Source organism: Hippopotamus amphibius, chromosome 13 (assembly GCF_030028045.1).
Source record: "Hippopotamus amphibius kiboko isolate mHipAmp2 chromosome 13, mHipAmp2.hap2, whole genome shotgun sequence".
Classification (NCBI taxonomy): domain Eukaryota; kingdom Metazoa; phylum Chordata; class Mammalia; order Artiodactyla; family Hippopotamidae; genus Hippopotamus; species Hippopotamus amphibius.
This window is the reverse complement of record NC_080198.1, coordinates 21,286,309-21,313,918: the sequence shown is the minus strand read 5'-3', so window position 1 is coordinate 21,313,918 and position 27,610 is coordinate 21,286,309. Positions and strand designations below refer to the sequence as shown.

Below are 27,610 nucleotides of genomic sequence, written 5' to 3'. Positions count from 1 at the left end.
CAGAGAGTGTTTCTGCTGCCAGAAATAATCTTGAAATGCTGTCTTTTTTTTGGGGGGGGGGGGTATTAGAACTTTCTCTTCTTGTTAAAAATAGGTTTTGATAATGTACTCAGAGCGCTGACAAATCCAAAAGAAAAGAGCAGACAGGGGAAGTGGAGAGCTGCCCCGGGGGAGCTTCCCTGCAGGGGACTCTCCCATCGCCACCTGGCGAACATGGGCAAGGGGAGTGGGAAGCAAGGCCACTGTTTTAAAAATGTGTGTGTTGGAGGGAGAACTGGGAAACTGATGTCCATCTAACACATCTAACTTTTCCAGATTGGCTCGCCTTACTCATATAATTACTGTATTTACCTTCTAATCTGGAAGAACAATGGGACCCCTTATAAGGCTAGATTGAGGGTAAGAGGCTAATTTCTTATATCTTATCTTAGGTGCGTTTTCTGTAGACAAAGTAAAGTGATGATACAAACAACAACCTGGGAAGTCTGAATAGTACAGACAGATTCCACACTGGCTTGTGCTTGTGACACATTCTCTGCCATTCACTAACGGGTTGCTTCACCTGTCTTCTTTGCTGGATCTACAGACGCTGAGTGAAATCCAGAAAAGAAGCACGTTTCCAGGTAATCCGTAAGCAAGAAAGGAAGCTCAATTTTCCGAGCCCTTAAATGACTTTGCTTTGAGAGGCTATAGATCATCTTGAAATCATTTTGACTGGGATTGAGATAAAATTTAGAATGGACTGGCATTGGTGCCAAAGCCTGAAAGGCATTTACATGACAACTATGATCCTTATGGTTTTGCAGTAACCTTGGCAGTTAGGTTTGAAAGGACAGTTCACGAGGTAATTCTTAAAATGCAGATAAAATAGATTTAAAAGAACAATTTTCTAGTTCCCAAGAAGGGTTATGACAAACCTAACTCTTCCCTTTCATGGGGGCCAAAGCTGGGAATATTTTGATTTCCAGTCTTCTTTTTGAAGCAGCCAGATAATGAGGTCAATAGGTAAGTAAGACTACAGTCAGTGCCAGAGGGTCTTGAAAAGTTTTCTCTCTGCGGTTATTATAGAAGTCCAGAATTTTATTTCTTTTCACAGAATTTGATCAGCCTCTCACTATGTCTTGGGTGGATCAAAGTAAATGTGGGCTTCTCATATAGCTAAGAAATAAGAAAACACATAGAAATTGGAAAGGGCGAGTAGATTTTACCTGCTTACTATTTACTACTGTACCAAAGACATCTAAGCTTCTCAAGAAACAGTAAGTTCCATGTTAAATGATTGTGCAATAATCCATGACAGATTTGTAATTTATTTTTCATCTTGTTCAGTCATCCATCCATCCATCCATCCAACAGATACTTGTCATTTGATATCAACTTTAGAGCTGATCATCAGCCAAGTACAGTGGTTTTCACTTTTTCCTTAGCAGAGGAATCCCTTTGAAGGATTATACTGAATGTTAAAATAAACTTTTAAATAAAACATTGAAGTACTATACTGAATATTAAAAATATTTAGAGTTGCTTTCTCCTTTTCTCCAGTGATATAACTGAGCCCCCTCAGATAATCTGTGAAGCCCCACTAGGCATAGCTTGAAAACTTCTGATCAAAGGATTGCAGATGAGAGACTTTTCCTATCAAAGATGTAATATTTTTTGTCATTACAAGTCAGTGGACCAGGCTTTCACAGTTAGAACAGACTGAAAGATTAAATTTCTCTGATTGACTATGGGTAGGTCAGTCACAAGCGTAAACCTTGGGAATCAGAGGATTTGGGTATGACAGGGCCAATCAGGCTTTCTAAATGGCAGGGTCCTGTGGTCCTCTGAGACCTGGTTCTGGGCTCCACATTGGTGTTCCTGAGCAGTAGGTATAATTGAAGCCATAGTTCAACTTGTCAAGACCAGATGAGCTTGTTATTTAGAGCAACGCCTCTGGCTTCCAGTGTGCAAATCCATCATCCGTGAGCCTGAGGAAGATGTGGTCTGGGGTCATTGACTTTATTTACAAGATTTTAATGAAAATGGAGCATTCGTCAATTCCCAGTCCCTTTTCAGAGAAATGGCAGCATGTGTGCCAGGGTGGGACTGGGGAAAGAACACATATATGGGGTCAGAGGATCTGAATTCTGGTCCGGATGCTGCTGGGACCAGATGCTAAGTAAAATGTGAGCAAGTGTTTAAGCTGCTCTTGATTTCAGTTGCCTGCTCTGTAAAATGAAAGCAATCATAACATCATTGGGCTTTTGTGAGCATATAATAAGTTGCAGGTCTATACGGTATCTACCATGATGTCAGTTACATAGTAAGTAGTCAATAAATGGTTAACTACTGTAATACTATTATTATCACCATTAGTTTTATGGCTGTGTCATTTGGCTGCTTTAAGTCTGCATCCTCACTAAAAACTACAGATAACAATAGCCCTGTTTCTATCTTTGAACAATTTTGCCGTTTAAATGAAATATGTATTAAAAGTACTTTTGAAATTCTAATAATACGCCAGACAAAGTTTAATAGAGAACAATAGGAATGCCTGTCCTTAAGGAAATTACATTCCAGTGGGGAACACACAATCAGTATAATAAATAAATAAATTATATGCTGTATTTGAAAGTTACAGGGACGTTGGCGGCAGGGTGTGGGGTAGGGGATGGTACAGAGGAAAGTGAGATCATGCGTGTGGGCTAAGGGGGTTATGATTTCAATAGGGTAGTCAAATGTGCCCCTGATACAGTGACATTTGGGGAAAGAGGTGCAAGAGGCGAGAGTAAGGCAGAGATCTGCTGGAAGAGTGTCCTAGGTGGTGCATAGGTCAGCTTGTCGAGACTGTCTTTTCTTTACAGCAACACCTCCCTGGTTCAGAGCAACCTTCAGAAGGGACGATCCTGCCATGTTCAGCCAATAGCCTGCAAGGAGACCGTTGTCCCTGGAGCAGAGGGAAGGAGAGAGGGTGGAAACAAATGAGGTCAAAGACACGGTTAGGGGAGGGGCAGGTTGGATACTTAACCTTGATAGCCATTCTAAGCAAAGCGTCAGACTTCCTTTTGGAAGTTCTTCATCAACAAAGAATGCCTACTTGTGAAAAGAGGCAAAAAAAGTGAGTTTGGAGTCCACCAGACCTGAGTCACACATGGGTGATTCTGGGCAGATTATTCAACCTCCCTTTCATCTGTAGAATAGGGACAATGCCTTATACAATTTCTGGGAGGTTCACAATTAATGTAGGTAAAGTGCCAAGTACAAGCACCCAAATCGGAGCTCACTAAAGGGCAGTGAGCGCTGAGCTGACAGGGGACTGTTCTTGGTCATCTACAACAGTGCAGTGAGAATCTGGGTCTGGGCCTCCAGTGGCCACATTGTTGTCCGTATTATTTAACTCAGTCAGTAACTCAGATGATCTGGCATGTCTGTCACCCTGTCTGCTGGCTTGACTGTAAATCAAATGAGATTCAAGTTATATCCTGGGAGCTTTCATATGCCTTGTGCCATTTTCAATCATAAATGTTGCTGCAGTCTTGTATTAAAGCCAAGTGGTAACTTTAAAATTGGTGGTATTTTCATGAAGTATAAAACCAGCTATTACTGAGTTGACTGGGGGCACTTGTAGCTGACAATTATAAGCTAAAGTGACCTGATTGCAGGTCGACCTGAATGTTAAAGAATGAACTGTGTGGTTAGCCCTGCCGTTCCATTAACTGTCATTCCAGTGATGGGCAGGTGGTGAGAGGGAGATACTCTTCTTGTCAACCAAGTTCAAGCCTGCTTACTTCCTGCTCAGAATTTTGCAGTGGCCTTTTGTTTCTTCTGCTTTGCCCTCTATGACCCCTCCTGAATACAGTGGACATGGTCATCACTTGAGAGCAATATCCAGATCACACCAGTCCTTCAATCACATTATGCCTCATTGTAATGTAGAATCACACCCGAGGCCTCTCCTTGGAGAGGGAAGCCCTCTCCTGTTCAATCCTATGTCAAGTCTTCAATTCTGTCTATTCCAATGTGTTCTTTAAAATGCCCTGACTCTCCTTAGAGAAGTGGCTGATTCTGAGACTGGGGCAGGACATATATAAGATGAGCCAGGAGCATCAAGTAGGGCCAGAAAGTACGGAAGTGCTTAAAAAAGACAAAGAAATAAACTGGAAGAGCTCATAATGGCCAAAGCTGGATCATTTTGAGCAACAAAATAAATGACATAGCATTGGATTATAACTCAAAGTATAAATAAATAACAATGAGCCATGAACCCATAATGATGCAAATGATTGACTAAATAAGTGGGCGAGAACAGACCAATCTACCTTACGGAAGAATTCCCAGTAATTTTAATGGATACTGCAACCTCACAGAGATGGAGACACAGAGCATTACTCTCCTTTCTCTAAGGGCAGGCTGTACACAGTGACTTCCTTCCAAAGAGGACAGTATGGAGAATGGGGGATGAGAGTAACTTTATGGAGGAGAAATCTGACAAGTACTGCCTCAGCCATGTGATCAAGGTCAACATCAGTAGCAGTAAGTCATGTTGATAGTATGTATTCTTGATGTGACATGATGAGAATGGTACTTTACCTCCATCGTCTTCCTCCAAAAGCACATAACAATCTAATTATGAGAAAACCATTGGATAAATCCCGGTTGAGGGATATTTTATAAAATTCCATTTGAGGGATCAAAACTGTCAAGGTCATCAAAAAGGAAGGAATGTCTAAGAAACTGTCAGAGCCAAGAGGAACCTAAGGAGATAAGACAACTAAAATTAAGGTGGATTCCTTGATATGTCCTGGCACAGAAAAGGACATTAAGCAAAAGTTAAGGAAATCTGAATAAAGCCTAGAACTTAGTTAAAAATAATGTATTAATTGTAACAAATGAAACATGCTAATATATGATGTTAATATTAAGGGACTAAAAGTAGGAAATGTGTAGTAGGGTGTGGCATGTTTGGAAACTCCCAGTACTACCTTCACAAATTTTCTGTAAATCTAAAGCTGTCCTGTGATTAAAAGTTTGTTTTCAGATGATGTCCCAGCCTCTCACATTAGTGAAATGCTTCTCCTTCATCGTTGCCTGCTGAATCTCTACCTTTCAACTCATAACTTAAGAAGTCTTCCTAATTCTTCAAAAACAAATGAGTCGGGCTTCCTAGGTGGCGCAGGGGTTAAGAATCCGCCTGCCAATGCAGAGGTCACGGGTTCGATCCCAGCTCTAGGAAGATCCCATATGCCGCAGAGCAACTAAGCCCGTGTGCCAACAAACAAACAAACAAACAAAACGAATGAGTCTCCGCTTCCATCTGGGTCCAAAGAACTTGATACTACATTATGGTGTTAATTTTCATTAATTTACTTATTCTTCCGTTCATTCAACCAACAGTTAAGGAGCACCTATAGTGGTTATAGATAATAGGGCTGTGAGGAGACAAGTAAGAACCTGGACCCTGAACAAGCTTACAGGTTGCCTGGGGTCATGGACACATGGTTACAATTGTGAAAGGAAATGTGTAGGGTGCTAAGAGAATGAACAGTGGTGGAAGTGAGAGAATATTCTCTAAGGAACTGACCTTTGCAGTTAGTACAAAGGAGAGCTAAATGGGTAGATGTGTTTGAGTTGTGGGTTGGTGGATTGGAGGATGGGATGTTGGAGAAAGAATTCTGGGAGAAAGCCTATTTGCAAAGTTTCTGAGGCAGAAAGGAGGGTGGCATCCCCAAAGAAATATAACATCAATGTGTTCCTATCATCATAGGTAGCATATATGGACTCTAACTATATGTCAGGCTCAAAGTTAACCCCTACATGAGTGTTATTTTGGTTTATACTCGTATAACCCTATGAAGCAGGGTTATATTTATTTCTATTTTATGGATAAGGAAAGTGAAGGACTAAGGTAGTGACAGAGCTGAGATTCAGATTAAAACAGGCTGGTTTGAAAGCCCAAACTCTTTCCTTCTGTTGAGGGAGGCACAATGAGTCTGCCTTAAGTCAGAGGTTCTTATGGGTGTTTCCTTCATATTAAACAGCATTTCTTGGTACTATTGATATTTAGGGCCAGATAATTCTTTGTTGTGTAGGCTGTCCTGTGCATTGTGGGATGTTTAGAGGCATCCCACTAGATGCCAGTAGCTCCCATCCTCTACCAGGAATGACAATTAAAAATGTCTTCAGACTTTCCCACATATCATTGGCAGGGAGGGGGAACAGCAAAATCATTCCATCCCCTACCCCTGCACTGAGTACCACTGCGTCACGCTGTATGTTCTCAGGATGGGATGGAGTTGTGTTTAAATTCTTCCCTCCCTCCTATCTTCTTTTCCTCCTCTCCTTTTTTTTTTTTTTCAATGTTTCCTAAGTGCCCACCATATACAGGCTGGATACACATCCCTTATCATTTATAACATAGTAACTTGTCGACAGTAGTTGCTTAGCAAAAACTTGAGGAAGTACTACCAGCTGAATCCTAAATGCCAGGGATCCTAAATGTTATGGTACCATTTTTGTCAAATAAAAAACATCCCTCCTGAATGCAAAACTTGGTGTCAGGAAAGTTAATTCCTGGTTTCTGATCACTTGGAGTATCTTTCGTGTCCCTGGAAAACTGGCTTAGCTGGTGTCCTGCAAGCTGGAAAGATCCACCTGAATCTCTCCAGCCTTTAGAAAGACCCAGCAGAGCGCCTGTTAAGAACCTAACAGAGAATGGCATACGTTAGGTTCCCACTAAATGCTGATGAATGCATGGCTGGCCTGTTACAAATAAGTGAAGCCATATGCCTCAATCTATAATTTGAGATTCTGTTTAAAGCACATACTGATTTTCTCCAGGGATCCTTTCTATCACTTTTGGGTGAGATCTGGATTGGGGAAATGACTCCCCAACTAGATTTTCTATTCAATCCCCTTGAGAGGAGCAAGTGCTGGGAAGGAAAGCTCATTTCTGGGCACTTTTACTGCCACTGCAGGTTCTGTATCACTAGAGTGTCAATTGCTTGTCATTAGGAGCACAGAGAATTCTAAATGCAAAGTTAACACGGGTGAGCTCCCCAAATATAATGCATTTGAATCTGGTAGCATCTTTTTTGTGTGTTAGCTCCAGGCACTCACTGTTCCACTGCCTCTCCGTACATACAGCTTGGAAGTGTTGCCTTTTGAAGGCTATTCATTGGTGCTTATTATTGCATTTAAAGTGTAGTGCTGTGATGCCTGTCTTCTCCAAGATGACACATTCCTTGTGTATAATCTTATATACATGTATATATATACACACATATTATGGGAGAGAATCCCACAGTAACTGTACTTCATGGAAACTCTTCCTTTTATCTATCTCACTTTCCCAACCCCTTCACACATACCCACACACATCTGAATGACCACTGAATTATTTCTAATCAGTGTCCTAATTCTTTCTCTCTGGCCAGAAGGAGGGACATGTGAAGTGATCGCCGCACACAGGTGTTGTAATAAGAACCGCATTGAGGAGCGGTCGCAAACAGTCAAGTGTTCCTGTCTGCCTGGGAAAGTGGCTGGAACGACAAGAAACCGACCTTCCTGTGTCGATGGTAAGTAGCTGGTTTCACCCCTCTCTCTAGTGGTTCATCTGCGTCATCACCATGCATAATGTACTTGTATATGTTTTGTTTCATCTAAATATGGTTCAGGATATTTAAGAAGGTGCCTCCAGAGTGCTGGAAAGTTAGACAAATGCTAGCTGTCCACATAGAGTTTCAATTCTTGTTCCTCTGGTTTTGGCATTTTTCTAATAGCTGTATTTGAACATTTTTTTAGAGAAGATAAGGTAAAGACATTTTTTCAAGTCAATAAGTGTGAGGGTCTAGCTCACTTGGGAACTGATTTGGGGTTGAGGTTATGTATAACGATGATGATAACGGTAGTAAAGATATATCTGACATTCATTCAGCACATATTAAGTGAGCATTTACTATATGCCAGGCACTGCTCTAGGGCTTCACATACATTCATGAACAGATAGAAGTGCCCTAAGAGTTCACTGTGTCAAGCGCTGTCCTAAATATTTCTCATGCATTATTTTATTTGCTCATCGTAAACAAGCCCATCTTTGTTATCTATTGCTGTGTAACAGTTTACATCCTCCCCAAAAGTTAGCAGCTTTAAACAGCAAACATTGTCTCACAATTTCCATGGGTCAGGAATTTAGCTTAGCTGGATGGTTCTGGCTTAGGGTCCCTTCTGTGGTTACAGTCAAGATCTGAAGGCTTAACTGATCCTGGAGGATGGTTTTATCAAAAGGATGGCTTGTTCACATAGCTATTGGCAGGTGACCTCAGTTCCCTGCCACGTGGACCACTCCAAAGGAGCTGGGTGTCCTCACAGCAGGGCAGCTGGCTTCCCCCAGAGTGAGTGACCCAAGAAAACAATGTAGAAGCAACAATGACTTTTTCTTTTATGATAGAGCCTCAGAATTTGTCCTTCATTCTTTCTACAATATCCTATTGGTTATATAAGTCAACCCTATCTGTTTCCCATGGGAGTGGACGACAAGGACTTGAAAACCTGGAGACAGGGACCACTGGGACAGATACATTATAAACACGAAGGAAACTGAGGCTTAGAGGTGTTAATTAATATTCCATTGGTCCCATGATTAATAAGTTGTAGCTGTACTAACTCTTGAGATGAAAGTGACTCTAATACCAACTCTTGACCACCATCTTTAAACAATTTTATATGCCTGTCAAACAGAGAGTCCAAGGTTCAAAGGGATCACAAATATCTCTCCCCATCTTTATCTTTCATAATTTTAGAGCCAGGTCTGAGTTGATCTTAAAATTCTTCAGTAAGAAAATCAGGACTCAGAGAAGTGACTCACTTGCTCAGGTCACACAGCAGGAATTAGAACTTAAATCTCTTGACTTAGGGTCCATGATCCTACCTCTAGATACAGATGGGGAAGGACACCTTCTAGATGGGCTCATGTTATGTATTTTCATTATGAATCATCAGGTGTTTAGAAAGGAAATGCATACAAGCTAGACCAAGAAAGAGGGAAGTTATTTTTATAAGAAAGTAGAGGAATCCTGGGGAATCCGTTTACAGGAGATTTAGCCAAACCTCATGGGATTCATAAACTAGTTAGACAGCTGCCATATTGTTTTCTTTGTTTTTGATCTGTCTTTCCGTCATTCTTCTCTTTGTAGACTGGTTCCCTCCTCAAGGATTTTAGCTTTTGCTCTCCTGCAACTTACGGTTTGGTTGAAGCTTTTATTTCTGTGGTACTAACTCTGATCTCACTCAGCATCATGGTATAGCCCAAGTATACCTGACTCACTTAAATGCCTTCTCCAAAAAGACTAAATGTGATTGACCCAGCTTGAGTCATATGTCGATCTTTGCCCAATCAGCCACAGCCAGAGGGACAAGCTCATAGGGCGTTCTGTACCATGGGAAGGTCAAGCTGTTTTTAAAAAGATGTGAAAAGTCCAGGTTTAGGAATACACTGTGATCAGTAGTTCTCAATCAGGCCAGTTCTCAGGGGTCATTTGGTGATGTCTGGAGACAATTTTGGTGTAGACATTTGTTACAGCAGAGGAGTGCTACTGGTACCTGGTGCGTAGAAGCCAGGGAAGCTGCTAAACATCCTACAATGCACAGGACAGGGCCAACAACAGAGTATTATCCCACCCCCAGTGTCAGTGGAGCTGAGGTTGAGAAACTTGTACTATGATTATTTACTTATTCTAGATCACAGTCAGCACAGTAAGGCACCTCCATCGCAGGGAAAGCAGGCAGCTAGACTAGAAAAGCCACTGCGTCCTCTTACAGAAGGAAACTCTTGGCCCTAGAAGCCAATAAACATGATAAAACCATGATGATTTCTCCTAGTCTCTGCCAGAGAAAGCATTGAATCTGTTAACTGTAAATCTCCATTTTGTTTCCAGTTCATTTTTATCACTAATGATCTAGAAATAGAACTGCCTGCAGGATTTGGATGGAAGACACAAAGGGCAATGTGTTGTCTGTGCTGGCAGAGGGGGGATGGCATTTGGCTGTCAGTTTCCATGAGAAGTTAAGTCACATAGTGGTAACATTTTGTATCTCAGAACAAGTTTGTTTGACTTTGGAAACTCTGAGCCCTTTAGTGTGGTAGTTTTAGGCAGGAGAGCTATTAATGTCTGTCTTCTGAGCAAAAGTCAATAAAGTATAGAGTATTCTATAGTTTTATGCTGATTGCTTATAGTTTCCATATCCTTCTACTCCTCCAAAATCTTGGAATCCATTGGCATGTGTGGGAGAAGTCAATGTGTTGCTTTGATCAAAACTCTTTTTATAGCCTAGATGTCTACATGTAGATGTCTATGTGCGAATTAAATATGAAGTGGGTATATAAATTAACAATTCCAGTGTAGTTATTAAGACCATGAACTGTTAAATTAGACAGACATGAGTGGAATCCCAGCTGTACCAGTTACTAATTGAATGACCTTGGGCAAGTCACATTTGCTTCTGAACCTGTTTCCTCATCTGTAAAATGGGAAGAATAATTGTTTCTGCTTCATGAGGTTGCAGTGAGAACAAAGGAAATCATGTGTATAATGTGCTTCGCATAATGTCTGGTTCTCCTCAAGTGCTCACTAAATGATGGTATCAGTTTTCTATCTTACTAATAATTGTGGGTAATGCTTAGAAACAGACATTATTTTATGAAGTTTTGTTTCATATTAATTCAATACAGTGGCATTATAGCCACCATGTTTTCTTGGAACTGCTTCTATCTATCTACCCTGGATATCACTAATGATGTTAAGTCTTCTCCAGGAATGTATGTTCATTATAGGAATTTTGAAAAATACAGAAGTACATCCACACATTAAAATCACCCCTAATATTTTTGCTGAGAGATAATCATCACTTCATAAGAAAATAAGTATATGTTCTTCGAGGTTTAACCCATCACTAAAGAGAAACTCACAAAGTAGGTATTTTATTGAACCAAAATGTGATAGTACTATTAGATTGACAGCTTGTTTCCTTTAATATGTGATGAACATTTTCCAACTTAATACATACTCTTACAAAACATTATTGTTAATAACTACATAGGATTTTGGGGGTGGACACACCACCATCTATCTATCCCCTCCACTTTGGCACTTTTATAATGTATAAGGCATTTCCCTTTCTCATCCTAAGAATGGATGGAAACCAGTTTCTCTCCATGACAGCAGTTGACAATCCGTATACATTTGTCCTAAATATATTCTGTCCTACACAGTGCATTCTCATGGGGAGTGCTCCAATCGCTGTTACTTGCTTCTCTCTGAAATTGCAGGTCAGTTGCCTTTTTATAGTGTTTCCAGAAACAGAGGCACAACTTGATTTTTTAAAAAGCTTATATTGGATTGTTTTAAGATTCACAATCTGAGACCAGATTGTTTTAAATGGGACATAAATATTACAGTATCATCTTAGCAACTTATTCAAAATTATAATACATGATATTTGGAGAGATTTTTAAGGAGTGGGCTTTCAGTGTAAAAGTGATACTCTGTCACCTGATAACTGAAAATACCAAAAATACACACTCAACAACTTAAATTTTGGCAGAGTCATTTGCAGATATTTTAGAAAGCATTATACCGTTGGATATGTGCCTAGCACTATTCTGAGGGAATGTAGGTTGTTACACTAGAATTAATAACTTATTATTTCCATAACTCCGAATAGATGGGGGGACACCTTACTCAATATCTTTGGTTAAGACCAACTAAAAACATAACTTACAGTCTTTATGTAATCAGGAAACTAAATTTAAATTTACTTTCCAGGGACTAAATATAAAATAAAATACTCATAGACAAGAAGTTGATGGCTCAAACACAATTATTTATTCAGGCAAAGAATTTTTCTAAGCAGATGATGTGAAACAAACAAAAGTGAATTTCTTGGGGGCTTTTGAAGTTATATTTTATTATTCTAATTGATCTATATGGCATAAAAAGAATATCAGTCTCAAAGTTTTAAAAATAATTGGGGACTTCCCTGGCAGTTCGGTGGTTAAGACTTCACCTTCCAATACAGGGGGTGCGGGTTTGATTCCTGGTCGGGGAGCTAAGATCCCACATGCCTCGTGGCCAAATTCCAAAACATAAAACAGAAACATAAAACAGCTAAGATCCCACATGCCTCATGGCCAAATTCCAAAACATAAAACAGATCCCACATGCCTCGTGGCCAAATTCCAAAACAAATTCCAAAACATAAAACATAAACAGAAATTCAATAAAGACTTTAAAAATGGTCCACATACAAAAAATCTTAATACATATATTAACAATAATGATAACAATAAAAATAACAGCTAACATTTTTTTGAAGGCTTACTATGTACCACTTTTCCAAGCACTTCAAGTTTGTATATGCATTTAATTCTAACCCCAACCCCATAAGGTGTAGCCTTCTATTATTTCCATTTTACTCGACAGGAAACTGAGGCCCAGAGATTGGCTATAAGATTGATCAAAAAGCCAGAAGATCCACCTGGGCTTTCTGACTCCAAGGCACCCATTTATCAAGCACGGGCAAACCAGGATCTAACACAAACACATGTTATGTTCCAAAGGCTTTCTTGCAAGATGCCAGGATATCTGGTTGAGAAGAGAGAGGAAGTCCAACCATGTGGATACTTACAGAAACATCAGTACTTTGGGAAATACCTTTCTGTGTCTTGGAGATGATTGATTGACTGATTGATTGATTGATTGATTACCCTTCCTAAGGTTGTTGTCATTGAGCAATAGAAGCATTTTTGTAAATAATGGTTTCAGTTTTGTAGAATGATTGACGTATCATTGTTTAAGGCATGGGGGGATAAAACGACTATTTGACAGGGAAATTTTCATGCAGTTTTCTCTACTTAAGATTTTATTCTCATGTACTTTATATATATTTCTAACTTAGACAAATGTGTGAAAAAAATCATTACAACTACTGCTTAGTAGAGGAAGTCTTAATTCACTGTGGATTTTTAGCATCAATCTAATTAATAAAAATCTCCACGATAAATTGATAGGCCTTCCCTTTTCATTCAGTGAAACTTATGACTACTTCAGTGACTCTGATTGCTAGCAAATTTTACCTCATATTCTTGTCTTCTTGGACTGGATTACAGCCAGAGACAGCAGCAAGATGAGACCAGCTCACATCACAAAACTTTCTAACTTTAACAGATATGGAAACCCCAGGTTATTTTGTTTTTAACCATCAACGTACAGTTAATATAATGAAAAAGGCATCATACTCCTGGCTATTTCCGTGAAGAAACCCCCCCACAATATATCAGGATATTTGGTTCCTGACTTATCATGACTTTGTTTCCAAGACTACAGCAAAAGAGACAAAAGAAAAGACATACAAGACTCAAACACAGGAAAACACACAGAATTACAGGGAAGGATACCCACAGTCAGTGAGATGGAGGGATGTAAAAGAGGAGCATGGGAAAGAGAAACCAGAGAGAGGGATAAAACAGAGGGAGAAGACAGTGGATGAATAGAAGGAATGTTAAGACATCTGTCTATAAAATGACTTCATTCATTTTTCCAAACAGCTTGTTTGTATTCGGTCTCACAAGTGTGTAACTAGTTTTACCAAAAGTGTATTTGATGGATTGAGACTTTAATTTTTTTTTTGAGTTGTATTATTTGAGATTCCAGTACCAGAATCTCTACAAAAATTGCTTCTGAAGATTGCTCCTTTGGAAAATATGCAATAAAATTGTCTTGACCGCATACATTGTATTCCCTAGAAAGAGTCATGATAGAGAAAAAAGTGCTGAGAATTGAGGAAAATTCAAAATTCGGCAACAGTTTTCTGTAGAATAGCATGTAATATGTACGAGAAATATTGCATATAATAGCCCCTTCTTAGCCTTCTAAAACATGATAGCATATTCAAGGCTCTGAGAAGTTCTGCAGAAAAGAAACTTATAGAACATTAGTATTTCCTGAATGTTTTTTATCATAGAACCTTCTCCTATGTAACACTTATTCAGATCCTACAGACCCAGTGTTCCATGAAATGGACCTCAGGCCATGCTGGTATTAGACCATATGGACTATGTTTTTGTTTTTGTTTCCAGGAAAGATTTTTAGGTCTTCCAAAACCAATTGATAATTCCTTTGCCCAAAGCTCAGTGTTTTTCCTAAGTGTTTGGCTGACCAAACACTGCACAGCAGGTCCTGGTAGTAATGTGATTTATAATATTTCAGTGACATGTCAGGCTCAACTGCAGTTTGGAAGTCATCTAGAGACCTTCCAGAGAAATATAGTATGAAAAAGTTTAAACTCTTATTTTTATTCACACATATTAGGCATTTTAGGGGACAGGGAAGATGACCTGTTTTGGTTCTGCCATTTGTTACTTGTCGTCCACATGTAATAAAAGACCAAAATAATGAATTGCTGTGGTGGATTAGGGCCACATGCCACAGTATCTGTCTGCAGTCTCTTCATTACCATCTCTGTTTAAAACTTGCCTTGTTCTTTCAAGGCAAACTCTGGCTTATTTAATAGAAGGCTGAGCTCAACTGGCTTCATCACGAGGCATTGCTGAAAGGAGATTCTATTGTTCTTGTTAGAAGAAGGTCTTTTATAGCATCATTAGTAAAATTGTGGCATTTTCAGGCATAATTTCCGAATTATATGTAAATTTTCTTTTGCTTCCCTACTTGGCACCTATTCCTGCCCAGGTATGTAAGGGATCCAAGTCTACATTAGTAAGAGTAATGAGAGGAAGTGTGTATAAGAACTGACAAAGCTTTCTAGACTGTCTAATAAAAGGGCTGTCTCTGTTTGTTCCTTGTCAGGATAAAGAGAGCAGGAATTCAGTCTTCGGATATTCCCATACCTCTCAGAGCGGGTGTCCCATTTTTTTTTTTTTTTCCTTAAGTTTAAGGCAGTAAGTTCCAACTGACAGCCCACTGGCAGAAGCTACCATTAGACCTATTCCTTAGGTTGGCAGAGACATGGAAAAATTGACTTTGCTTGCTCTTATATGGGGCACTCCAGTTTCCTGCAGACCTCACCACTCCCTATTACACACCTGGCTTTGGCACATTAATATCACTTACCTGATCCCTGAAGACAGTGGAAATGTTTGGTTCCTGGCTCATGGAGTCATTTTCCTACTATTCTCAAGCTAATAAGCAAATATTTTGTTGGAAAAAAAATTTGCTCTTTAACATAAAACTAATAACCTGGTGTAAATAGAAATACATGTATCCAAAAACAGCAAAGGATCAAAATAAGAGTAATCCTCCTTCTCCTCCCCTTCCCCACTAATCCTTTCACATCTTAATTGCCAGAGGGAACCATCATTACCAGATTTCTGTGCATTCTTACAGATAATGTCTATGCACATGCAGGCCTATGGATACACACAGATGAAACTCAATAAATCAAAATGGTGTCACATTATAAAAAATATGGTCTTAACCTATTTTTTTAGCATAAGAAAATATCTTAAATACTTCACTCTTTCAGTAAAAAAAAATGGCTGGTAAACACGGAAAAAATGCTCAACATCACTCAAGTGAAGAAATGTAAATTAAACCCTGAAATGTAATGTGTCATCAGTCAAATATATGCAAAGATGAAAAGTTCAGTAATACCCAGTGTTAAGGAGGGAGGAGAGGAAAATTACATATAAATCATACTCAGTGATAAAGGGCTTACAAACTCAGCCACTTTTCTTTATTTGGTTCACCGAAAGGGAGGAAGATAAATAGGAAATTTTGTAATGAGACTGGATGTCTGGGAAAAATAGTACAAATCACATGCATTATAACTCCTTACAGTAACTTTAGCTACAGTTCTTAGACATATAATTCACTGCATTTCCACAACAGGATTGGGTTCATGAATCTAGATACCATCTAAGAAATCTTCTGAGGATTTTGGTGTCCTCTCCAGGGGGAAAACTAAATATGAAAGTATATTTAGTGCATATACTTGGACCTAAATATAGTAAGTCTCATGGTAAAGCCCATCTATGTAGCCACTTAAGAAATACACAACTCTCTGCACAAACTTTTGTCATGGTGTGTGTGCTGTGTGTATGTGTGTGTGTGTGTGTAAATATGGCACAGCTCATCCCAAATCCTCGTCAGTTATCTAGTTGAAGTGTACTTGGTTACAATGAATTCCAAATTCATCAACAAGAAAATTTCCCTAACATAGCTCCAAAGTCATTGGTTTCCATTTATCTACAAGGAGCTCAGGTGTTTTCAAAGACCTGTTCTTGTCTGATATGAGAGCACCTTTAATCACTTCTTTTTTTTTTTTTTTTTCAGAAAGGGGAAGAAAAATGGTGCTCTAAATCTAAGGAGTCAGCTCCTCGTCCCTCTAGCTGGGCTCCAACCTAGATAAGACAAGATTTCAGGGTCCTGTGTTATTAATGTGCTGTCCATATGAATAACGAGCAAGGCTGGTGAATTATTTTACACTTCTAGGAAAATCTATAGCCCTGTCCTTCTGCAGCAGCCCTGGAAGCTGCTGAGGATATTGGTCCATTTCTATGTGGAAGATTCTGATAACTTCATCTAAGGAAGTGGTAAAAGTTATGTCCCCTTCTGAGGCCCATGTAGAAATTAATGCAGATGAATAATATTTTGAAAAATTAATAATGTATTCTTCCATATTCTCAAGCTCCTTGAATTTTTGAGGACCTACTCCCAGCCCAAACAGCAAGATATAAATTATGCACTGACCAGAGAATAGAGGCCCAAATAATATTTAGTGTTTAAGTTCAAAAGTCGTTCAGAAACTCAAGTAGAAAATTGAAGGATTAGGATTTTTTTTGCCCCCAAACTAATATGGATGCTGTGAGCCCAGGTGGGGGAGAAGGGAAGGACCACGTGAGTAGGAAAAATGTGGTCCACTGGAGCAAAGGCTATCTGCCACTACTGCCAGAGAGATGTGTCACCACCTATGGACCCATCTCTCCAGCTGCCAGCTGAGAAAGCGCTATATGTGATAATTCAACATACTCTTCATATCCATTTGGTTGCCTTTCAGTGAAGACCATCCACGAATTTCAGCTAGCATACTGCACACTGATAGTCCCACAGGAGTCATTACCACTAGTGTCCTAAGGCCTCCTTAGCCTTCCACCCTGCTTAGATGAGCTCCAAGATACTTGTGAACCCCAGGAAGTGATACAAGTGTCCTTAATTGGTGGAGTAGATGTGGAAGGGAAATTCCACACACCAACTACACAAGACCAGATGGAGTCAAGATCTCCAACTGAACTAGGGCATTGGTAGAAAATTCTAACCTTCCCCAACCCATCTATTTTATTTATAATCCCTGATACTATATGATATTTTCATTATTGCTTCATTTAAAAGATTTAATGGTAGAAGTCACTAGACTCAAATTCAATGTAAGCTAACATTACTTAAGCTGGTATGACTGGGTGGTTAACTAGACATTCATTCAAAGGAAGATCATATTTCTTCAGATTTAGAATGGCATGCTAATGCCAGTTCAGAAATGTTCATTCATGATCTCATGGTGCCTACACACTAATATTGCTTTGTGCTGGGTACCTGTTCTCATCAACCCTCTCAATAGTGGCTCAAGTGAAAAGGGAAGTTACTGTGGTAATATACTGGGGACACCGTATCCAAGAGCAGAGAGTGCACAGTAGGAGTCCTCAAGGCAGCTAAAACCGAGCCAGGCTGTATGTGTTCATCATAGCATTCACAGATGATGTTCACCTTTCCTCTTGGGCTCTTTCTGGATATCTGCCTCATTCTCTTTTACCTGCAAACTAGGGAGGTTAAGTCTGTCCATGTCAGCTGGCAATTGTCTTGTCAACTATATGGGACACTCGTTATAGTACTAGTTTAAAACTGATAACTGTACTAGCTTATAATTATTGAGTCCTTACTATGTGCCAGACCCTGTGTATTACATGTATTACTTTATGTAATTCTCACAACAGCAGCCTTATAATATAGGTACTGCTGTTATCCCCATTTTATCGAGGAAGAACCTGTTGCCTTAGAGAAGTTAAATCATTTCTTCCAAGACATGATAGCAGGAGCTCTGAGACCCTAAATGAAGAACTGCTAGAAACGATGGGTAGGAAATAGCATCAAAAACATAGGGAGAAAGAGCTCAAGTACTTTCCATTTCTTGTATTCCCTTCCTTGGAGAATGATACCATCAGGCAGGCATGCTGGACTCTTAAGCATCCTCTCCAACAATACACATCATCATCATTCATATCCCATATATTTCAAATCCATCATTTTGTCACCATTTCCTAAGTTCAATACTGCCATGGTGTGGACTCTTCTCTTGACCCTAATTAATCCCTCTGATTGAAATGTGCCCTCGGCACTCCTTCCCTACCCTATCTGACTCAAACTTCATTAACGAAGTTATATCACCAACTCCAGAGGTTCTCCCTCAAACCACTGCACCCAAAACTAATAGATTCCCTTCTCTGCATCCCTGGCATGTCCTGTATAATATTTATCAGAATTTACTGTAATGTAGTATAATCTTCTGTTGACCTGTGTTCTTGTCTGCTAGAGAGACTCACCTCTTGATTCAACAGTTGTTTTGAGAACATTGATTATGTGCCAGGAATTATGCCAAACACTTGGTCACGTAATGATGAACAGAGTCGGTCCCTTGCTCTTGTGGAAGCTACAGTCCAGCAGGGGAGACAGACTTTAATCATATGTCAGATTGTTGAAGTAGAAACTGCATGTTCTGAAGCAAAGGAATTCAGTCCTGGGAGAGGATGTAATAACAAAGAATCTAAAGGAGTCTGGGAAGCTGAAACTTCTGGGAAGAAGTGACGAGAGGTCTGAGATGTGAGGTGTGACTTACGCTACTTGGGTGAAGAGCATTCCAGGCAGAGAACAGCATGGGCAAAAGCCGTGGGTTTTGGTCAAGAACTTGAGAAGACCATTGTGGCTTTCTCAAAGAAAAATGAGATCATATGCCAGAAGAGGCTGAAAACACAGGAGGGGCCAAACAATAGTGTTATAACTGAGCTGTGCATCTCCAGTTCCTAGTATAGTTCTTGAAACTGAGATGTGCTAATCAAATACTTGGAGAAGGCATCAGTGCAGGAATCTGCTGGGGGAAATTGGATGGAAAGTCAACCTGGAATTGCATGAGTGAGGAGACTTCATTGAGAGCCCTCTGCTTAGACAGAAATCTCCCTATGTAGTGCCTGACAGCAGATTTCAAAACCTCTATACTGACACTTCAGACAATGCCAACGCGAAGCAAATCAAATTGCCTTTTTGATATCACCACCTTCCACACACGCTGTTATCCACATGGTTGCTGTCACCTGAATGTCTTACAATCTCTCTACACTCAGCCACTTACGCTGCTGCAAAGAAGGCTCACGACCACCCCCAAATCAAACAAGCAAAACTTTCTGATAGAAATTTTAAGTCACAGCTTTTTAATTCTACTGAGTTTAGAAAACATTTTAACTAGTAGGTTTATTACACCTGGAAGGGCATCAGGGTAAAGGGCTGATAATTTAAGATATATTTAAACACGGTGGATAACTACAGGTTCAAGTTAGTTTATTTTCCTCCTGATTAACCTGTATGTTCTTTGACTCTAGTTTATTTCATTAGGAATTGACAATGTCATGTTCTATGTAGCAAAAAGGAAAAAAACTTCCATAACACATATCCCCAGTGGATGCCTGATCAACCATTCCTGAAGTCTCGGGGAGTGTGTAAAATTCACATAGCTATGCAGGCATTACATGAGCCTACTTTGTGAAGAAGGAACCAGTGGAAAAATGGTTGTTGCTCACATTCCTATGTCCTGCTCCCTTCAAAATCGTCATGTACATGAGGTTGAGAAGCAAAGTAATAAAGCCACAAGCACACTATAAAAATTCTCTACTGTACTAACAGCCATTAAAAAAAAAACCACAAAACGGTAATGACCATAGGAGCTGAATGTTGTGGAGCGCTATGTGGTACCCCACTGAGAATATGACCAGCATTTTCACATCTAACCTTTACAACAGCACATGAGATGGGTACTGTGAAGATTATCCCCATTTTACTGATAGGGAAATTGAGGCTCAAAATGAGATGGGGCTTATTGAAGGTCACACAGCTACCAGATCATAGAGCCAGGGTACAATCGAGGAAGTCTGTTAAAAGCATCCACGTAAGATGTTACGAGGGCTTTCATTCCCAGTAGACAAATGGACATTTCTATGGCAATGTGGACTCACTTTACCTTGGAGTGCACACAGACCTGGATTTCAAACCTGGTTTTGCCACTCATCAGTCACGTGTCTTTCAACATATTCCCTTGGAACTGTAGTTTCCTCATCTGTAAAAAGGAAATGAAAAGAATGTGATGTCAGAGAGCCTATAGGAATATTAAATGAGACAATTCATATAAACCACAAATTTGTAATTCAATCTCCAGGCATATACTGAGTCCTCAGTTATGTTAGTGATAATGAACTCATGATGAAGAAAATAATATTAAATCGATACCTTTATTGATGAGTGCATGTCTAGATTTGGAGATAAGAAACTAGAGTCAGAATTGCAACTTTTATTATAATACCAGTACTCACATACCTCTTCCTCATTTGATTACTTCCAACATAAAACAAGGCTTTCAAGCTTCTCAAAATGTGTGAGGGGAAACAAAAGCAGTTTGCATTATGATATAGAAGCCTGCCTCCAGTGAAACATGAAGAGAGAAGACAAGTTGAATATGATTTACTTGTTTTCCATTCAGAAGTGAGGAATACTTAGTCCCAATCCAAGTGAAAGAAGACACATTTTCCAAGTACCTGTTGATACACCTAAGCATCTCTGAGATCTCATATGCATCATGGATTTCAGAAATGAACAAGGAGTGTACATTTCATTGAAGATGAAGTTCGTTAGGTACAGACTGACTTTGGTCTTCTCTAGCCCTCACGTAACAGCTGTTTTCTTCTCCTATAAACACTCTCCCTACATGGCTTGATTCATACCTTCTCCTGGTTTTGGAGACCCAGACAAGCTCCCATCTAACCTAATCCATTCTTCCAAACTCCAGGCCCTTTATTCAGGCAATTATTAGACATCTCCATTTGGATTTCTCAAAGACACCCAAATTCAATACTCTCAAAATGGAGCACACATTTCTACCAACCTGGTAACCAAAGCATCATTCCCATGTCAGTGACTAGCACTTAGATTTCAAAGGACTGAATGTTTTTGTCCCCACCAAAATTTATATACTGAAACCCTAACCCCCAAGGTGATGGTATTAGGATATAGGGCCTTTGGGAGGTAATTAGGTCATGAGGGTGGAGCCTTCATGAATGGGATTAGTTTCCTTACAAAAGAGACTTCAGAAAGATCTTCACCCCTTCTGGCACCTGAGATACAAAGGCAAGTCAGCAGTTTGCAGCCTGAAAGAGGACCTACACCAGAACCTGACCATGCTGACACCTTGGACTTGGAATTCTAGCCTCCAAAACTATGAGAAATAAATGTCTGATGTTTATAAGACACCCAGTCTATGATATTTTATTATAGCAGCCTGAAAGGACTAAGATGCATCAGCTCCTTACTCAGGTCATCCTCCTGAGAAACATCTTTGCCTTCTCTTACTTCCTTGTAGCCACATCCATTTTATCAGACTTCCTTGATTCTACTGCCTAAACATCTTTCCAGTCTTTTTGTCTTTTTTCCCATCCCTGCTTGCAACAACCAAGCTCAAGCTATTGTCATCCCTTGCCTTGATTACTGAAAGGTCTTCCTTCTTATTGCCTGAAGTTTTTTTTTTTTTATCATACATGATTTCCAGAAACTAACCTAATTCCTCCTGATGAACGCTACCAGACTGTCTTGTTCTCCTCCTTTTGTAACATCGTTCTCACTTTGCATTATATTTCCATACTATCTTCACTGCTGTCCAGTATGCCACATGAATGTCCTGCCCATGGCTACACTCCAATGCTCAACACAATGCCCGCCATAAATCCTCAAATAATTCATACCTTTTGCACCTAGTAGTAAAATCAGACAGATTTATCTACTGCTTTTAATCCCAGCTCTACTATGATCTGAAACCTGCTTCCATATCTGAAAACAGGAGTCATAATAATACTATTTCATGGTGTGATCATGAGGGTTGTTTGAGGAAATGCATGTAGAACACTTCATACAGAATTTGTTCCCAATAACTAGTAGTTCTAAGAATTCAGAGGATTGGTTGGTAAAAATTTGGCAGACCACCTCCAGGGCTCTCTACTCTTAATATGGAGAAATAAAGACAACACAGCAACTCCCAGGCTTATACCGGAATATGTATTATTTATTCATAACAGGACATTCTTTTGGCCTGAATCTGCTACAAAGTCAACTGAACTATTCCACTCCTTCAGTTTTTCTCCACGCTGAAAGTAGAGGAAATACAAAGTGTTTGTACTGGGTGGTTTTTAACTTCCCAGATGGTTTTTAACTTCAGATATCAGGTGGTTTTTAACTTCATAAAGAGGGTAATAATCACTATGAACAAAACTAAGTTGAAAACTAACTCTTTTAGACATTCATATGATCTAAGATAAACTTGAGTTTTTATACTGTGTTACTTTTGAGTTGCTGTGTGACTTGGAGCTTGTGTGGACTAAGTTTTTGCAGCACAAAGGACTATTAAAAAACTATTCTGTGGAAGGTTTGTCTGTCCCTTGCCTTTGTGCATCTGTCTAAATGCAACGCCTTCTAGCTATGCGCTTGTTACAAGCAGTGCTCATTAGAAGATAGTGTAAATATTCTCTTGGCCACTACTTAAAAGAAATCGTGTATTAACAGATTCATCCATAGAACCTCATCAGATCCTGCACTTCAGATGGCTGTTTTAAAGGGTGTTAAGGAGAGCTTGACATTACTTACCCCTCTTCTTGTGTTCATATACTGAGAGTTTTTCACTCCATTTTAAAGCAAACAAAAAAGAAGACCTCAAGCAGAGGTATATTCCATCACTGACTGTTCCTGGTATTCCAGGTGGAGACAAAACATATATAAAGGTGAAGTTTACGTAGAACTTTTGATCAAAGTTGGAGTTATTCAATATACTCAATTATTCAGATAGGTAAATTCTACAAAAGGTCTTGCAGCCTGCTGACTGACAGAATTTTGGTGTGTCTTTCAGAGTTAATACCATTTGTCGAAAACCTGTCATTTGTGAGGATGTATTCTGCAGAATCTGTAGAGTTCAAGAGACAAATGTCTAACATGACCTCCTGTCTAAACCAAAAATAATAGAGAAAATGGCCCAGGAAAATGCCCAGCTCAGAAGATTCATTCCACAAACACTGACTCATCCTCTTAGATGCTGAGCATCAGAGGCAGAGTGACCAATAGGACATGATCTTTGCTTTAATGATCATGAGATCCAGGGGAGATGACAGTAAATGGATGATTTCAAAAATGTGTGATGAAGATTAGCCCAAGATGATCTGAGAGCAGGGGGGAGGGTGTTAACCCACAGCAGGGGAGGGCTCTGGGTGGTTTCCCAGCAGAATTAACATCCAAACTAAGCCCCAGGTATCTAGGTAAGATGATGCGATAGAATGTTCAAGGCAGAAAGAACAGTGTATGTAAAAGTCTGGAGTCAACAAGGAACTTGATGAATTCAAGGAACTGAAAGACGTTCAGTGTGCCTGGTAGAGGAGAGCATGGGATAGGTCTGGAAGAAGTGAGACCTGAGCAGTCCTTAGGGTTGGCTCATGCAGCACCCTGGTAGCCACTTGAGGCACTGGAACTCTGTCTGAAAGTGATGGAGTCTGGCACTAAAGGATTTTATGCCAATAAATGACATGATTAGATTTTCTTAGCATTTATTTTCACTGCCTAGCAAAGGAATTAAAGAAATTGCTTCTGCTATAACTGCTATTTATGGTACTTAGACATATTTCTAAGAAATTGAGAGTAAACCCAAGAAATGCCAGAAAAAATGCAGGTCAGTTCTCCTATTTAGGTCAATGCTTAGTCAGCAAAGGTACATCAAATTTGCTGGCAAAAACTCAGAGTAAAGATTATGCAAGAGGATATGCATCCCAGAAGAAACCCTAGCATCTAATAAGCCAGAGGACTAGAAAGCCCTGACTTGCACGTATTCGAAAGGTCTAGGACAAGGTTCCAAGATTCTTCAGGAAAACTTTTGGTTATGCGTCACAATCACTATGGCAAGGGGAGAGTTAATTCCACTTAGAAAAAGTGAGAAGAACTGGGATTAACCATGAGAAGAAAAGAGACTTCATGCTCAGAGGATTGAAGAGTATCGTGAATTCACCCAGCTGTGCATTAGAATCACCCAGAGAGATTCTGAAAAACATCAGCACCTTGACCATTTATTTAATTGAGCTAGGGTGGGGCCTTTGTATTTTTTGAAAGCTCCATGGGGGATACTAAGGTGTAAACAGAGTTGAGAACCAAAGGTGTAGCAGCCCAGAGCATGGGCTGGGGAGGAAGGCAGTGTGAATTGGAATTCCAGCTCTGGCTAGAAATGGAATTATTTTGCTCTTTTAATTCTTCATTTGTAAACATTCCATAAAACATTAAAGGTGGCTTATATGGATATATCCAACACAGCAAGATAAAGATAAAATGTAATACAGACACTAAAGGAATTTTTAGCTTGTACCCATCTGCCCTTAGTTTCCTCATCTGTAAAAATGGGAAAAATAATAGCATCTCCCTGATAGGATCAATGCAAGGATTAAATGAGTTAACAAGTAAAGTGATTTACAAATACCTGGCAGATAAGTGCTCGATAAATGTAAGCTATTGTTCTTAAACCAGATGCAATTAACAGGAGAAACAAGGACAGAGAGATGGAAATCACAAGGCATGTTCCGAAGGACACCAGTTAGTTTGGCTGGTGCTTCGCGGAGTAATAGGAAAAGACATTTAGAAAGGCAAGTTGGGGCCAAATTGCTTTCTTAAGTTCCAGGCTAATGTTGAAATGTGAGCAAGTGTTCCTTAATTGATCATCTAATAACATAGTCCCCAAATATGAGGCAAACAGGTGTACATTGTACAAAATAGAATAAATTAAAGGATTGCTCAGAGTCCATTCTAAAACTTGGGCTCTGATTTGCATTGAACACAAATGTGGAATCAACAGATGTGTCTGTGAAAAGTTGAGATTAAATCAACACAGAGCTTCAAAAATGAACAGCGAGTCACAGGGTATTAATAATCCCTGGTGCCCGGGAAGACAGATGCTTGTCTTGCTGACACCTTGGCTCTCATGCACAGAGAGAGCCAACTCCGCTTCTCTTGTCCAGATTCAGCCCACTTTATTAGGAACCTCTAAATTGTGCTGAAAATTGTTTCTGTTCTTTCCCCTTTTCATTTAAAAATATTCTGAAAAAGAGTAAAGGTGACTTAGACAGATGAGCCCAACGCAGCAGGGAGAAATAAAATGTAATACAAACGTGAAAGAAGTCAGGATGCAGGGAATATGAGGGTGGGGGACTTAAGAGGAGGCCTCGAGGGATGTGAAGGTGCTGAGAGTAGGCCCTAGGGACCTATAAATATGCCAGCAGTGGGCCACAAATAAGCTTGAAGCCTTCTAACAGGCAATGCAAAGAAGGAAACAAGACTGGTTACAAGATTTAGAAGGTCCCCAGCTTAATCCAGGCAATTGCTTAGGAGAGAAACAGCTATTTCTGGAACAGCGCTGGAGAGAACTATCTCCAGGTTTAACTAACGAGGAAACTGTGTAAAATTGTAATAACATCGTCACATTCCAACACCCTAGTAGAGTGTATGACACATAGTGGCTACCAATACATATTTAGTGGATAAATGGACGAGGAAAGAAAGTGGGGAGGGGGGCTGTACCATATATCACAAAATTCATGGGATGCTTTGCCAACATTCTTCAGTGTGGGCTGAGGGCCTCCCACGGGTCAATGAAAGTAATTCTAGAAGCTGTGTGTGCAAAATGGCCCAGTGCAGGCATCAGTACTCAGCTAGTCTGGCTGAAACCAGAAATAGATTTTAGTGCCTAGAGGAGGGAATAGATTAAGTATCCCACAGACAGTCTTTCCTAAAGACTTTCTCTCCACCAGGCAACTACTAAGGGTTGAGGGGCAGTAATTTGATGTTATACTCTTGATCCATGGGCTTAACTTAGTGGCTGTTTACTTCTCCTCCACATCACAACCGATTCATATGTACCTGAACGGCAGATAGCTCCCCTCCAGGTAGTAATTCAGAAGCTTCCATCCTTCCATATTGTGGCTCTGGCATGTATGGCTGGCTACTGGCAGCATCCACATCAAGGGGCAGACAGGAAAGAAGGCCCACCTATTCCTTCGCCAACTTGGCCCAGATGGCTCACCTCATTTCTACTCACATTGTATTGGTGAATGCTCCCACCTTGTCGCAAGGCAGCTGGAAAACAGAGTCCCTAGCAAGGCAGGCTCTTCCCAGTCACATCCTTCCTCAATGAAATAAGGACAGGAGCTCTAGAGGGTGGCTAGCTGTGTCTTCTGCAATACTTATGTCTAGCCACCCAGTATCTCCCCATGTACACAGCACACCATTCCTCTCACCCAGAGAGACAGCCCAAAGTTCAGGGTTTCCAGGTCATAAGTAGTTTCTTCATCAGGTCTAAGTGAGACTTCTCTTAGAGCCTGGCCTCCCAGAAACCATAACATGAGTGATCTATGCCTCAACCCACCAACATACCAAATATACAGGTGTTAGAGCAGGGGTAGAATTAGTTTAAAAACTCTCTTTCAGAGGAGGAAAGAAAGGGAAAAAGCAGCAATCCTAATAATCTGAAATCCTGCCTAGTTGGCACTATCAGGACCCCTACCTGGGGATTATGGGAGGGTCTCCTGGACCCTCTCCCTCCATGGCCCTGCCTCTGTCCTCTGGCAGGTTGTCTTTGTTCATCATCCTCCAAGGCACCATCTGAAGGCAGTGGCCGGCAATGTGCCTTCCTTGTGGCTCAGTAGCTTTTACAGCATGTATCTTATTCATACTAATTTGGGAGCCCAAGAGTTGTTTTAAGCTCAAATAGCTAACTATTATTTTTTTTTTAATCTGAGCTTATTGTTGCTGAGGGCAACAGAGTTCCCTCAAACATTCAGAAGGCTCCTGATCCACTTTTCCCCCATGATGTCTACCCACCAGTGACCACTTTCAGTGTTGTTTCCTAGAAACAGTTCTCAAGTCTGCTTTATTTCTTTGCTCTCTCACCCTCATGTGACACATACTATTTCTACTCGCATGCCATTGGCTGAGAGTAGTCACATGACTCTTCCTAAATGAAGGGAGCCTGGGAAATGTAGTCCTCATCTGGGCTTTCAGTAGCAGTGCTACACCATGGAAGGGAGTACAAATCTTCAGTGAAGAGCTGACAGTTGAGCCTTATTGCTCTAAGAATATTTGCAGACATATGAATATTCGGCTATGTACATGTAATATAAAATGCTACAGTTGCTAGCTCTTCTTTTAATTAAGATGAATCTGGGTTCAAGTCCCATTTGCAATCCCTAAAAGCTTAAATATTGATCTAGCCCTTCTGAATATTACATATTTCACAA

General features: G+C 40.0%; 1 protein-coding gene across 1 annotated transcript in view; it reads left to right on the top strand.

The window, feature by feature from the left end:
* Positions 1-27,610, top strand: part of TAFA1 (TAFA chemokine like family member 1) — a 486,060-nt gene that overhangs the window by 357,852 nt on the left and 100,598 nt on the right. Inside the window, exon 3 of the mRNA XM_057705999.1 lies at positions 7,416-7,556. Within this exon, the coding sequence (XP_057561982.1) occupies positions 7,416-7,556 (141 nt within the window). The remainder of the gene's footprint in view (positions 1-7,415; positions 7,557-27,610) is intronic.